The 12,564-nt window shown below is 44.0% G+C and overlaps 1 protein-coding gene across 3 annotated transcripts in view; it reads right to left on the bottom strand.

Annotated features, from left to right (window-relative positions):
* The window catches only part of dnah1 (dynein, axonemal, heavy chain 1), a 431,328-nt gene that overhangs the window by 355,572 nt on the left and 63,192 nt on the right, over nt 1-12,564 (bottom strand). For all 3 annotated transcript variants that reach the window (XM_069936771.1, XM_069936773.1, XM_069936772.1), the window contains exons 8-9: nt 9,384-9,636; nt 8,019-8,176 (exon numbers count right to left, since the gene is read on the bottom strand). In XM_069936771.1, coding sequence (XP_069792872.1) covers nt 8,019-8,176; nt 9,384-9,636 — 411 coding nt within the window. The remainder of the gene's footprint in view (nt 1-8,018; nt 8,177-9,383; nt 9,637-12,564) is intronic.

Raw genomic sequence — 12,564 nt, 5'->3', positions numbered from 1 at the left:
AGTCACATCAAAAGGCACCAACAGGAAGTGGAAAATTTGCCGTCGGCCTCGAATCCCGTGTAGATTCGATCGCTCGGGCGGAGGGGGAGTTGATGGTTATGGTCAATGGTCAAAAAAACTATATTGCGTGACCTTATTGACCAAGTCGGCTATCCGGAGTAGCGGGTATGCATCCAACTGGATGAAGCGGTTGATGGTCCAACTATAGTCGATCACCATCCTGGGCTTGCCTGCACCTCTGACCACTAGGAACTGCGCCCTCCAGGGGCTGGAGCTAGGGGCGATGATCCCCTCCGCCAGAAGTCGCTGAACCTCAGCCTAGATGAATGGCATATCCTCAGTGCTATAGCGCCTACTCTTGGTGGCGATCGGCTTACAGTCTGGGGTGAGGTTTGCAAATAATGATGGAGGAGCCACCCGTAAGGTGGTGAGACAACAGTACGATGCCGGAGACTGGGTGCTTGATGGGACGGGGGTGGCGGGTTCTGAGAGCTGGAGGTTGTGAATGGTCAGCAGTTGGGGGTCCCTAAACGCCATCGTCACACTCCTGAACTGACTCTGGAAGTCGAGGCCCTGGAGGATTGGCGTGCAGAGCTGTGGCATGATCAATAATACAAAATTATTTTAAAATTTCCCCCCCCCCACCCCACCGTTAGAGACGCTACACAGTACCCCTGGGTACAAGTTTGTTGGTCCTTCCCTGCCATTGATACCGAACCAGTCATCGGCCTGACGAGAAGGGAGAGTCCGCGGACCACGTCAGGACGGACAAAAGTTTTGGTACTGTCAAAGAGGCAGTTCGTCTTATGCCCATTCACCTCAATCTGCATCATGGAGTTCGAGATCGGGTGAGGGCTGGCTTTATTCAGGGTTACTGATGCCAGGACAGGCATCTCCTCCTCCTCTTCATCAGTGGGGAGGCCCGCCCAAGATGGCAACTGCCAAGTTGACCACGCTGCCCTCGTCAGAGAAGGGGGAAAATGGAGTCATGGCAGGCGGAAGTGACGTCATCTGTGTGGTAGGCCGCGGCGTAGAGGTTGGGAGTGGTAGCAGGTAAGATGGCGCCCTCCTTACCGCGCACGTAGTCGGTACCAGAAGTTCCTCAGGCACACATTTCGCACTGCTCCTGGACAGGGGTCTGGACCTACAGAACTTCTGGTAATGGCCCTTCTTCCTGCAGCCCAAGCATGTGGCTCCTTTTGCAGGGCAGAGGCGTCTCGAGTGCCTAGCCTGCCTGCAGAAGTTGCATCTCGACAATGCCGACGGTGTCACTGCAGAGGTGGTCGGGTCGGTAACCCCCGAACTGAGTCCAAGGATGGCAGCCCTCATGGCGGAATGTACATGGTAGGCCCGTTTCTGCCCGCGATTAACTCAGTGTGGTGCTCAGGCGAGTCTAGAGTTCTGATCAGGCGGATCGCCCTTTCTAGCGGGAGTTGATCCTCCTCGAGGAGACATTGTCGGATATAATCTGACCTCAATCCCGACACACAGGTGTCTCGGTCCAGATCTTTCACACACTGAGTCAACTATATTGTGACCGTGGGGTTCCCCAGTCTTTTCCCAGTGTGACCAAGGATCAGATGAACTCTTCAGTGGACTCACCAGGCTGCTGTTTTTGGGACGCCAGCAGGTAACGGGAGTAGACTTCATTCACCTTTGGCTCGTACAGCGTCCACAGCTCAGCCATTGCCTCAAATATGGACGAATATCAGGATAAAAAAATATGGATAAAAGTGAGATAATGTCATTGCAGAATTTTGATCATGAAAGATACCAAAAAGCAATAGATTTAAATGGAAGAAAGCAGTAGATTTAAAGGGAATAATGACAAATTGTAGTGGGCTGAGCAACTGTGCCGTTAGACAGGCTGAATCACTGCACCAGTCGGCTGACCAAAGATGGCACGGGCCCCCCTTCACTACCGAAGAAAAGCCCACGGTTGATGCCACGTGTGGACTAAGGAAACTCCCCGCTTCTGGGTGGCGTACCGCTGGCCAAGGAGTGACACCGTGCATAAACATCACCGGAAGTGGCCGTCCCCTTCGCACAACGCCGTGAATTCAAACAATAAAATCAGTTTACTGGTTCACCCTCGCACCATGTGGACATCTGCTTATTCTGTAACGTTGACGTAGCATACACTACTGTGGTGACCCCCACAGTTCCAATTTTTTGGAACCCACATTGAACAGGATGCAAGATACCACCACTACTACTACAATAGCAACGGCTGCGACCAACGTGGTGGGCATGCATTTGCCGCTCTTCTGGGCAAACCAGCTCAGGAACTGGCTGTGACTGGCTGAGTCGCAGTTCCACATCAGGAGAATCATCTCAGAGGACACCAAGTTCTGGCACGTCGTCAGCACGTGGGACATCGCCACTGCAGCCAAAGTAAGCTCCTTCCTGGAAAACCCTCCAATGGAGCGTAAGTATGAACAATTCCAGCAGTTCCTCCTCGACTCCCTAGAACTCAGCCGGCATGAGCACGCCATTCACATCTTAAGCATGCAGGCCCTGGGAAACAGTAACACCTCCGGTCTCATGTACAAGATGGTGGCCCTAACAGACGGACACACAGACAGTTTCCTTTTCGAGGACCTGTTCCTTTCCAAGTTTCCAGTACACATTTCCTCAGTGGTTTCCGACGGATTTCAGCACTCCACACCTGGTAGCAAGGAAGCAGACAGACTTTTCTGCACACCACAGCAGAGCTCCATCCATGTGCAGCCCGTCTACACTGTAGTTGCCGCCGCCTCAACAACCCCGCCATCCCCCCACAGCAGTGGCCTCAGCACAACCACAACATGACGGGCAACCAAACAAAATGAATACTGTTTGTAATACCGCAGATGGGGCCAAAATACCCGGCGGTGCACCCCCTGTGCTCCTACCCCACTACCAAACTTAAATTGGTGACGGGAAACAGGCAAGCCAGCCGCTGATAGTGGCATCAGCGGTTGGCGCCCCTAAAGGCCTACTCTACCTCAGAGACCAATGAATGAAGAGGGATTTCCTAGTCGACACAGGCGGAGAAATCAGCCTCATCCCTCCAGCATACTTCGAGGCCAGACACAACCCCAAGGGCCTTCCCCTGCAAGTGTCCAATGAATTCTCCATCCCAAGCTACGGCACCCACCTGGTCACAATTCACACCGCAGACATGGTTTTCCAGTGGAAGTGCACAATCGTGGCCATGGGACAGGCCCTACTCAGAGCGGACTTCCTTCAGGAACATGAACTTTTGGTGGATGTGACAAGATGCCGGTTGGTGAACGCTACCATGTTCCAGTCTTTCCCTCTCACCCTGCAGCAGCACCATTTCCTGCCATTAATGATCTTGCCCTGGACTGAGATAAGTATGCTCATCTACTGGCCAAGTATCCAGCCTTACTAGCACCCAACTTTCACAACTCCAAACTGCCACATGGCGTGGAGCACCACACCGAGACCACCCAGCTCCCAGTGCACATACAAGCCCAGTACCTCCCACAAGACAATCTCCAGTAAGCCAAGGCTGACTTCGTCACCATGGAAGTGCTGGGGATCGTCTGCCATTCAAACAGTCCCTGGGGCTCCCCAATCCACATGGTGCAGAAGAGCTTCGGCGGTTGGTGCCCATGCGATGACTACAGGCAGCTGAACAATGCGACAGTCCCAGACAGATATCTCATCCCACACGTCCAGGACTTTGCCACAAGGCTACAAGGCTGCTGAATCTTTTCCAAGGTGGACCTTGTAAAAGGATACCACCAGATTCCGGTACACGCCAGTGATGTTCCAAAAATGGCAATCTTCACATCCTTCGGCTTCTTCGAGTTTCTGCAGATGCCCTTCAGACTGAAAAATACGGCCCAGACGTTCCAGTGACTGATGGACGTGGTCGGCAGGGACCTCTACTTCATTTTCATCTAATTAGACAACATCCTCATCGCCAGCCCGGATGCCAGTACACACAGGAACACATGACCCTCCTGTTCGACAGACTGCAGCAGTTCAAACTCATGGTGAACCCAGCCAAGTGCCAGTTCAGCCTAGAGACCATGGACGTTTTGGGACACCACATCACCCCAGAGGGAGCCACACCATTGCCAGACAAAGTAGATGACATCCAAAGCTTCCCCAAGCCAAGAACATCCAAAGGCCTTCAGGAGTTCCTGGGGTAGGTAAACTTCTATCATTGCTTCCTACCGGGTGCAGCCACTCTCATGAAGCTCCTGTTTGACCTCATCAATCTCAGCAACAAGACGCTCCAGTGGACATCGGACACTACAGAAGCATTCCATACTGCAAAGGTGGCACTGGTGAGGGCCACAGTCCTGGTACATCCAGGCTCAACCTCCCCCCTGGTCCTTACAACAGACATATCAGACAGAGTGGTGGGAGCAGTGCTGGAGCAATGGGTCGACAAACACTTGTGCCCCCTTGCCTTCTTCATTAAACACATCTGGACGCCAGAGCTCAAATACAGTGCATTCAACCGCAAATTGTTGGCCCTGTACTTGGCGATATGGCACTTCCGATACATATTAGGGGGAAGGGTCTTCACCACCTACACAGACCACAAATCGCTAACCTATGCACTCAGCAAGGCTTTGGACCCGTAGTCAGTGAGGCAACAGCATCACCTCTCCTACATCTTGGAGTACATCACGGACATTCACTACGTTGCAGGCAAGTCCAAAGTGGTGGCCAACACACTGTCTAGACCCACGATTGCCACAACCTCAGAAGGGCTTGACGTCACCTAGCTGGCCAAGGACCAGATAGAAGATGCAGACGTCCAGGCCCACCGGACTGTCATCATCAGCCTGAAGGTCAGCGGTCTGTCCCTCACCAGGAGGCCCATCCCTGCTAGACGATGTCTCCACAGGGTTTCCCAGACCCATCCTACCCACGACCTGGCAACAGTGGGCTTTTGACCAGATCCATGGTCTGTCCCATCCCTCCATAAGGTCCACAGTCCGCCTGTTGTCTGACAAGTTCATGTGGCATGGTCTCCACCGAGACATGACTCTGTGGGCCAGACCTATTTACAGTGCCAACGCGCCAAGGTACACAGACATACAAAAGCCACACCACACTTTCGAGCCGGCGCAGTGCTGGTTCAAGCACATACACGTAGACATTGTCGGTCCACTCACCATGAGCCAGGTCATGTGGTACCTTTTCATGACGATTGACCATTCTACCCGCTGGCCGGAGGCCATACCCACACTCATGTGCGATACAGAGACATGTGCCAGAGCTGCCTTATCCACCTGGGTCATGTATTTTGGTCCTGACCCACATCACCTTGGGCTAAAGGGCACAGTTCACCTCCTCGCTCTAGACTATCCTGACTAAGTTCTGCGGCAGCCAAGTACACCTCACCATGGCCTACCACCTCAAGCAAATGGCCTGGTCAAGTGTTTCCACCGCCACCTGAAGGCCACCTTGAAAGCCCAACTGCAAGGCCCGAATTGGGTTAACAAGTTCCCGTGGGTGCTCTTAGGCATCTGCACAGCACCGAAGGAGAACCTGCCAGCATCATTCGCAGAGGTGGTGTATAGTTTCCCACTCACCATTCCTGAGGACATCAATTTCAACCACCCCAGCCTACAACCCAGTGCCTTAGACATCCTCCAGAGGTTGAGGGTGCAAGCGGTGAACGGCCCCCCCACCACCATCTCGACACGGCTCACCACCCAGCCACGTCCTTACGGACCTGCAATCCATCCACTAGGTCATGTGGAGAGGACAACAAGGAACACCCCTACAGTGTCCATACAAAGGCCCGTTCAAGGTGCTGCAGAGAGACGGTGTTGTGTTTACACTGGACATTGGTGGCCGACAGGACAGATTCACAATCGACTGCTTCAAGGCAGCGCACGTGGACTCAGACCTGCCAGCCACAGACCCTCAGGTCAGTCGCAGAGGTCGACTGCGATTCTGGGGGAGGGGTGGTGTAGCGGGCCGAATGACTGTGCACTTAGACAGGCTGAATCGCTGCACCAGTCAGTTGAACCAAAATTGTGCATGTCCTCCTTCACTACCGAGGAGAAGGCTGCGGTTGATGCCACGTGTAAACTAAGGAAACTCTCCGCTTCTGAGTGGCATACCATTGGCCAAGGAGTGACGCCGCGACATGCTGATGTCACTTCCAGATATTGGCGCACACGTCACTGGAAGTGGACATTCCCTTCGCCCAACGTGGTGAATTCAAATAATAAAGTCAGTTTAGTGGTTCAACCTCACGCAGTGTGGACGTCTCTTTATTCCATAATACTGCCATAGCAAACGCTACAAGATAATAATTTACAGAACTTGTATATGCTTAATTATATCACTCTACTGGAAAAAAACAGAAAAAGATTTACAGAAATGGAAAGATCTGCTGATTACATTAATAGGAAGGGTAAATTGTATAAAAATGAAGGTAATGCCAAGGCTACAGTATCTCTTTCAATCATTGGCTATTATACTAATTAAAAATTTCTTTAAATTATACCAAAATCATATAAGACAATTCCTATGGAACAACAAACTACCAAGAATTGCACTGGAAAAATAAACATGCAACTATAAATTGGGAGGATTTAGACTTCCAGATTTTAAGTAGTATTATCTGTCAATACAAGCAAAATTTTTATCATATTTCTTTGAAGAAAACAGTCCCCCTTCATAGATTCGAATGGGACTGAATTGAATAAAAGAGGAGTCAATAACAAAAAAACCTAAATAATCCTATATTAATATCCTATAATCCTGTTCCTACTACTTCCTATGTAATACACATGATTAGAATATGGCAAGAAATAAATGAATGTAATGGGAGAAAAAAAACGGGTACTTCACTGAGGACACCATTATGTAACAATGAATCTGAATTTGGGTAACAAAATATTGAATTCATGGTATGACAAAGAAATAAGATATGTTGATAATTGTTATATGGATGGATCTCGTGTCTTTTGAACAATTAAGAAATAAATATGGAGTAACAAATGGGATATCCTTTTGCATTCTCCAGTTAAGACGGTTCTTAAGAGAAAGATAGGGACCAAACTTGGCCCCATCTGAAATTAGTGAGATGGAACAAATGATTTGGCTGGGGAATACACCTACATTTATATCTAGAATGCACTTTGTAAACCTGTTTTGCATTTTCATTTTGGAGAGCAGAGATCGAGAGAGAGATAGGAGTCAGATTTAGGAGTAGCAATAATGGAAAGATGCTGGTCTGATTGGTGTTTGGATAGCATGACATCAATTATAAATACAAGATATGGATTAGTACAAATATAATTTTCTACACAAATTATACCTCACACCACAGAAATTACACAAATCAAAATCAGAAATGTCAGAGATGTGGAAATAGAAATAAGAATGTTTGTATATGCTATGAGGTCGTGTGTGAAAGTGAGACCTTTCTGGCAGGATATTACTGAAATATTAACAAGGATAACAGTGGTGGCCTTCGCAGAAGACCTGGAGCTTTGTTTTTTGGGCAATTTTATTGAAATAAGTAATAAACTAATTAAATTGCAAATTTCATTTGTGAAAATAGCTTTAGCTGTGGCTAAGAAATGTAATGCGATTACTTGGAAATCCCATTCCCCTCTACAGATAGCACAATGGAAGACACAGATGAACAGTTGTATACCTATGGGGGGGGGGGGGGGAAATCACATATAATCTAAAGAACAAATAAGGCATATTTATAAAAATATGGCAACCATATTTGGACTATATAGGGGCCCAAATATAATAATTTTTTTAAAAGCTGCTACTATTATAAAAATGTGATCTCCCCAATGAAGACTTTCTTTTTTTAAACCCAACTCTATGCCCTGACGGTGTATGGATTTATGGGAAGGAAAGAGTTGTGTTCTGTTTTGTAAGGAAAAAGTTTTATATATTTGAAAATGTAAAATTTTAATATGTATACTTATGGAAAAAAATCAAAAATAAAATATTCAAAAAATGGAGAAAATAAGAAACTTACAGTACTAATTAGTGGAGAATATTTTTACCTTTGCTTGGCACTTTAATTTCCTTTTTATCTGGGAGAATGACATACGAAAATTGCTTGGGATCAGACAACACAATGTGGTCAAAAGTAATTTTATTCATCGTGCGATTATAATCCAGAAGAACTTCCTGTTCAATTGATTTAAAATAGTTTGGCAACCTACAGAAATACAAAATCAATAACTGAAATATCACAAAAACTTTTATTTAAAGTTTAAATTACTTTACTCACTCTATATTACTGTATAATGACACATTTTTGTGGTATCTGTCTCGGGGTTTGCTAAATCTTGGTCTTATCACTGAATGAGTAATCCATCAATATTTGATGTTTGGAGAAAATTATTGCTTAGGAAAACCATTTATCTTAATTAATAACTGAAACATCTGAACAGGTAAAAAAAACTTCTTCCACATGTAAGCAGATGACTGAGAGATGATTTGATAGATTTATTAAAATAAGGAGGTTATTGATAAGGTGCAAATTCAAAAAAGTTTCTCCTTGGAGGCAACTAAATATTAAGGATTTTACAGCCTCTCCCCAACTTACGACCTATGCATCTTACAATCATCCATACATACGGCCCCAAAAAAATAGCTGCATGCATATGATAGTTACACTCTCTCAGTTGCCATTCGGTAAGCACGATAAGCTCACCAAAGAAGTTGGCGAGCAAGAGGAATAACCCATCCCCTGATGATAGATCTGGCAAGAAGTTGAGGAAGATGCTAGATTTGGAATTGAAAATATGATTAAATATCTTAATTTACGACTTCTATGTGCCATGCTAACATACATCCGACTTGCATCCAATTTGAAATAAAACCTGTCGGTCAGAAAGGAACTCGGATGTATGTTGGGGAATAGCTGCATATATAAAGTAGTCACTAATAAATCCAATAAGGAATTATGAGAAACTATTAAATAGTGTGAGCTTACACAATGGGTAACTTGGGCAAAGAAATTGTTGCTACATTTTCAGGGGAAGCTAGAAAAGTAAATAATGAAAAATAAATGGAAGGAATAAAAAATCCAATAGAAGGTGGTTAACATGAAGCATAAATACTGGCATTCACCTCTTTTGATAAAAGGCCTGCTGGTTTCTCCAATTTCAAAGTAATTCTGTTTTAATATTTGAGGTACTTTGTTATATGCTTTGGTTCCTAAATCATGACTCCACTTCAAAAGTTTGTTATTCAACATGAAATAATTTGAGATAACTTGAGAAATTGATATAAGGACAAGCATTTTCTTAAATTATACAAATTGAAAACTAAATGTTGAAAGTTGCCTTTTCATTTTAACCTTGTGAATTGAACAGGGAACTTTACTGCAGATCATTTGGATCTGGTGATTAGATACATACGCAGATTTGTCTCGGAACCCAGGAGTGCTGAAAGCCCATTTCTTCATGTTTTTAAGACTTTTATTATCTAGAAACCTAAGCCCATCGATTGGCATACAGTCAATATACATATTGTAGAGCAGCAATGCTTCTGTCTTCTGGCGTAGAAAATGGGCTTGTGCTACTCGCTTCGTAAAGATAACAGGATCCTCTGCGCTAAACGTCAGCTGGACCCGTGGTATCCAAAATTGACTGGGCAACTCCAACCTCTCACCTGTGAGGAAAATGAGAAGACACTCATTATGCAAAGAAGAAAAGTGATCTTCAAAAGATTTTATTCAATTCCTCCACCAATTCCTGAGGATGCATAGAAGATTCTCTGCATAGGTGTCAGCTGTGGTTCCTTGGAAACACCCTAACAGAGTGAGATGGTAGTCATTCCATTTACATATAGAGATTTGAACATATATTTTAGGCTGATGTTTCAGGGCAGTTCTTATTAACTCCTTTACTGTCATTTATTTCAAATGTGACATTAAATCTGTCTTTCCAGGTGAATAAAAAAAAAACTCAAAACATTAAGAAAAATAGGAGTCATATTTATCACTCAACCAACATTTGAACCAGATGGATTATCTGGTCATTTATTCAACTGCAATTTATCAGATTTTGTGGTGCATGAACGAGCTGCTATTTATCTAACATTATAATTGCAATTGTAATTGTAGTAAGAGCAGAGATTAGACGTAAATAGCTAGGACTAGTGATGCATCATCATAATTCTAAAACATTGCTCCTTCTTTTAGTCAGGGATGAGTAAATCTTGCTGCATATTTATCACTCTTTCAGTTATCACTTCTGCCGGCCAGGTTAGGTGATAAGCATTGGTGTGACTAATTGCTTCGAGGGATAGCTGGATTAGTCTCAGAATTGGCCAGAAATCACCTGTGTATAAAATAGCTATTGGTTAAAATAAATACAATTTGAAAAATCTCATCAATGTAGCTTGATTATCCATAGTTATGAGAGATGAATTTTCCAAGTCTTCTTTCCTGCTAATTGGTTAGTTTTTCTTTTCATATGAAATTACACGGCCGCACGGTGTCCATGTTCCCAGACTAATGGACTAGAGAAATGAGTTCAACTTCCATCATGGCACTGAGAGAATTTAAATTCAGTTCAATTAATAAATCTGAAACTTAATCAAAAACCAATATCACAACCATGAAATTGCTGGAACATCATAATAAACCATGATGTTTGGGGACAGAAATCTGCCATCTTTACTTGCAATGGCCAAAGGTAACTCCAGAGGAGTCCCAATAGGACTCTAAAACAGCTAAGCTATTCAGTTTAAGACAATTAGGAATACACGTAACATCATATCCCACAAATGAATAAATACAAGGCTTTTTGGGTCTTGTGGAAAATCAATGCGCATATTGGTGTTGCTGTTACATAGAGAAGGCTATATCTTTTCTTAAGAAGCTTTTGCTACCTCATGACCTGCAAATTTGCAAACAAGCTATTCCTTGACTGAAACTTTACTGAAAAAAAATCAAACTGGTGCCAGGGAATAACAACAGGACATACTCAATTTGTAATATAAGGGGTATCGGTTAAAGGGTGCTTGACACAAATACTGTTGGTTCTATCGAAGAGAAGATGGTAGTTTTATTGATCTAAGGATGTGTAAATAGAGGGAGATGCAGTTAAACAGAATAAAGAGGGGAAGAAAACAATCGCACAATATGTCCCAAGTTTATTTTGGTTCTCATATTTGTTATTAAGAGGCTGAATTTGTATTCTCAACCAAATCTTCATAATTAGGTCAATAACAATAATGAAACAAAAAGTAATAATGTGAAATTATTTTTGGTGCCATTAGCAGAAAAGCACACTTTATTCATTCAGTCTCCGTGCAGTAATTTAGTGGAGTGATGAACTTATTAAGAGTCAACATATAAAAAGAAATTACATTAAAGTAGCAGACAGGGGAATGACATCATTACCTCTTCATAGTCTTTTGGAGATGTTAAATATGGAATGCAAATTTATAGGAGCATTGTTTTCCTGCACTGCTTGATTTTAACTATGAAATCTTTATGTACTAACCTCTAAAATCATTTTAGTTTTATAGGCTACCTTTCCAATCTATTTCATACTCCCCCAATGATTGTCTTCTCAATTGCTGCTTACTTGAAATCCTTACTTATCAACAAAGAACACATGTAATGGATTAATAATTTGGGAGAATTTGGTAAGATTTGGGGAGAATTTGGTAAGATTTAGAGTAGGTTACATACATTCACACATTTTAAAACAGATCTTATTTAAAAGACTGAAGATCTCTGGAGAATGTTATGCACATAATTGAACTGACATCATAAAATGAATGACCATTGTTTGGAACTGGAGACAGGCTGGCTACAAGTACCTTTCTGCAGAGTGCTTACTGGAAGGTCGCTCCTGGGTTTTGTTTATCTAAGACAACAACTTGAGCAGAAGGATAACTCGTGTTGTTTGCTGAAGAAAGTGGGGGTTTTGCAAGTGAGAGAGTCACATGGGCTTGTTGGAAGTTTTTGTTGGAGAGAGAGAAAGTGAAGCCCTCTCAGCTTGTGTGTGTGTGACACTGAAAAGCAGCTGAACAGTGCAAGTCAGGAAGAGCTGGTTGGGACTGATGAAAAGTTCCAAAGCAGTGGATGGCTGGAAGGGCTATCTGTCTGATGTTTCTCTTGGAATAAGAGGAACAGAAGGAACTCTGTCGTAACCTGAAAGAAAGAGGTTACCATCTGGAAAACCTTGATGGGGCAAGTTTCATCAGCGAGACATTGAGGTGACTAATGGTGGTACCTCAGTTGTGGAAATCCTGGAACAACAAATCTCTCTTTGCCAACCCTACAAGAACCTTCCTGAGCAGTAAACATTTACCTTTCAAGCACCAAAGCCTGGTGAATTTTATACATGTTAAATTATGTGCACAGTATAAGAATTGCCTGCAACCAGAGAACTTGGAAGAAGTGAGATTGAACTGTGAACCAAAGAATTTTTCAAAATTTACATATATTACATACACGTGTGCTTAGAATTAGAAGGGGGTTAATTTGGATTAATTAAATATGGAGTTGGTGGTGGGGAGCTGGCTGATGGAGGACCTCAGTTTTCTTCAGGCTGACTTCCAGGCCAAACATTTTGGCAGTTT

Source organism: Narcine bancroftii, chromosome 5 (assembly GCF_036971445.1).
Source record: "Narcine bancroftii isolate sNarBan1 chromosome 5, sNarBan1.hap1, whole genome shotgun sequence".
Lineage (NCBI taxonomy): Eukaryota > Metazoa > Chordata > Chondrichthyes > Torpediniformes > Narcinidae > Narcine > Narcine bancroftii.
The sequence above is the reverse complement of the archived record's forward strand: the minus strand, read 5'-3'. Positions and strand labels throughout refer to the sequence as shown.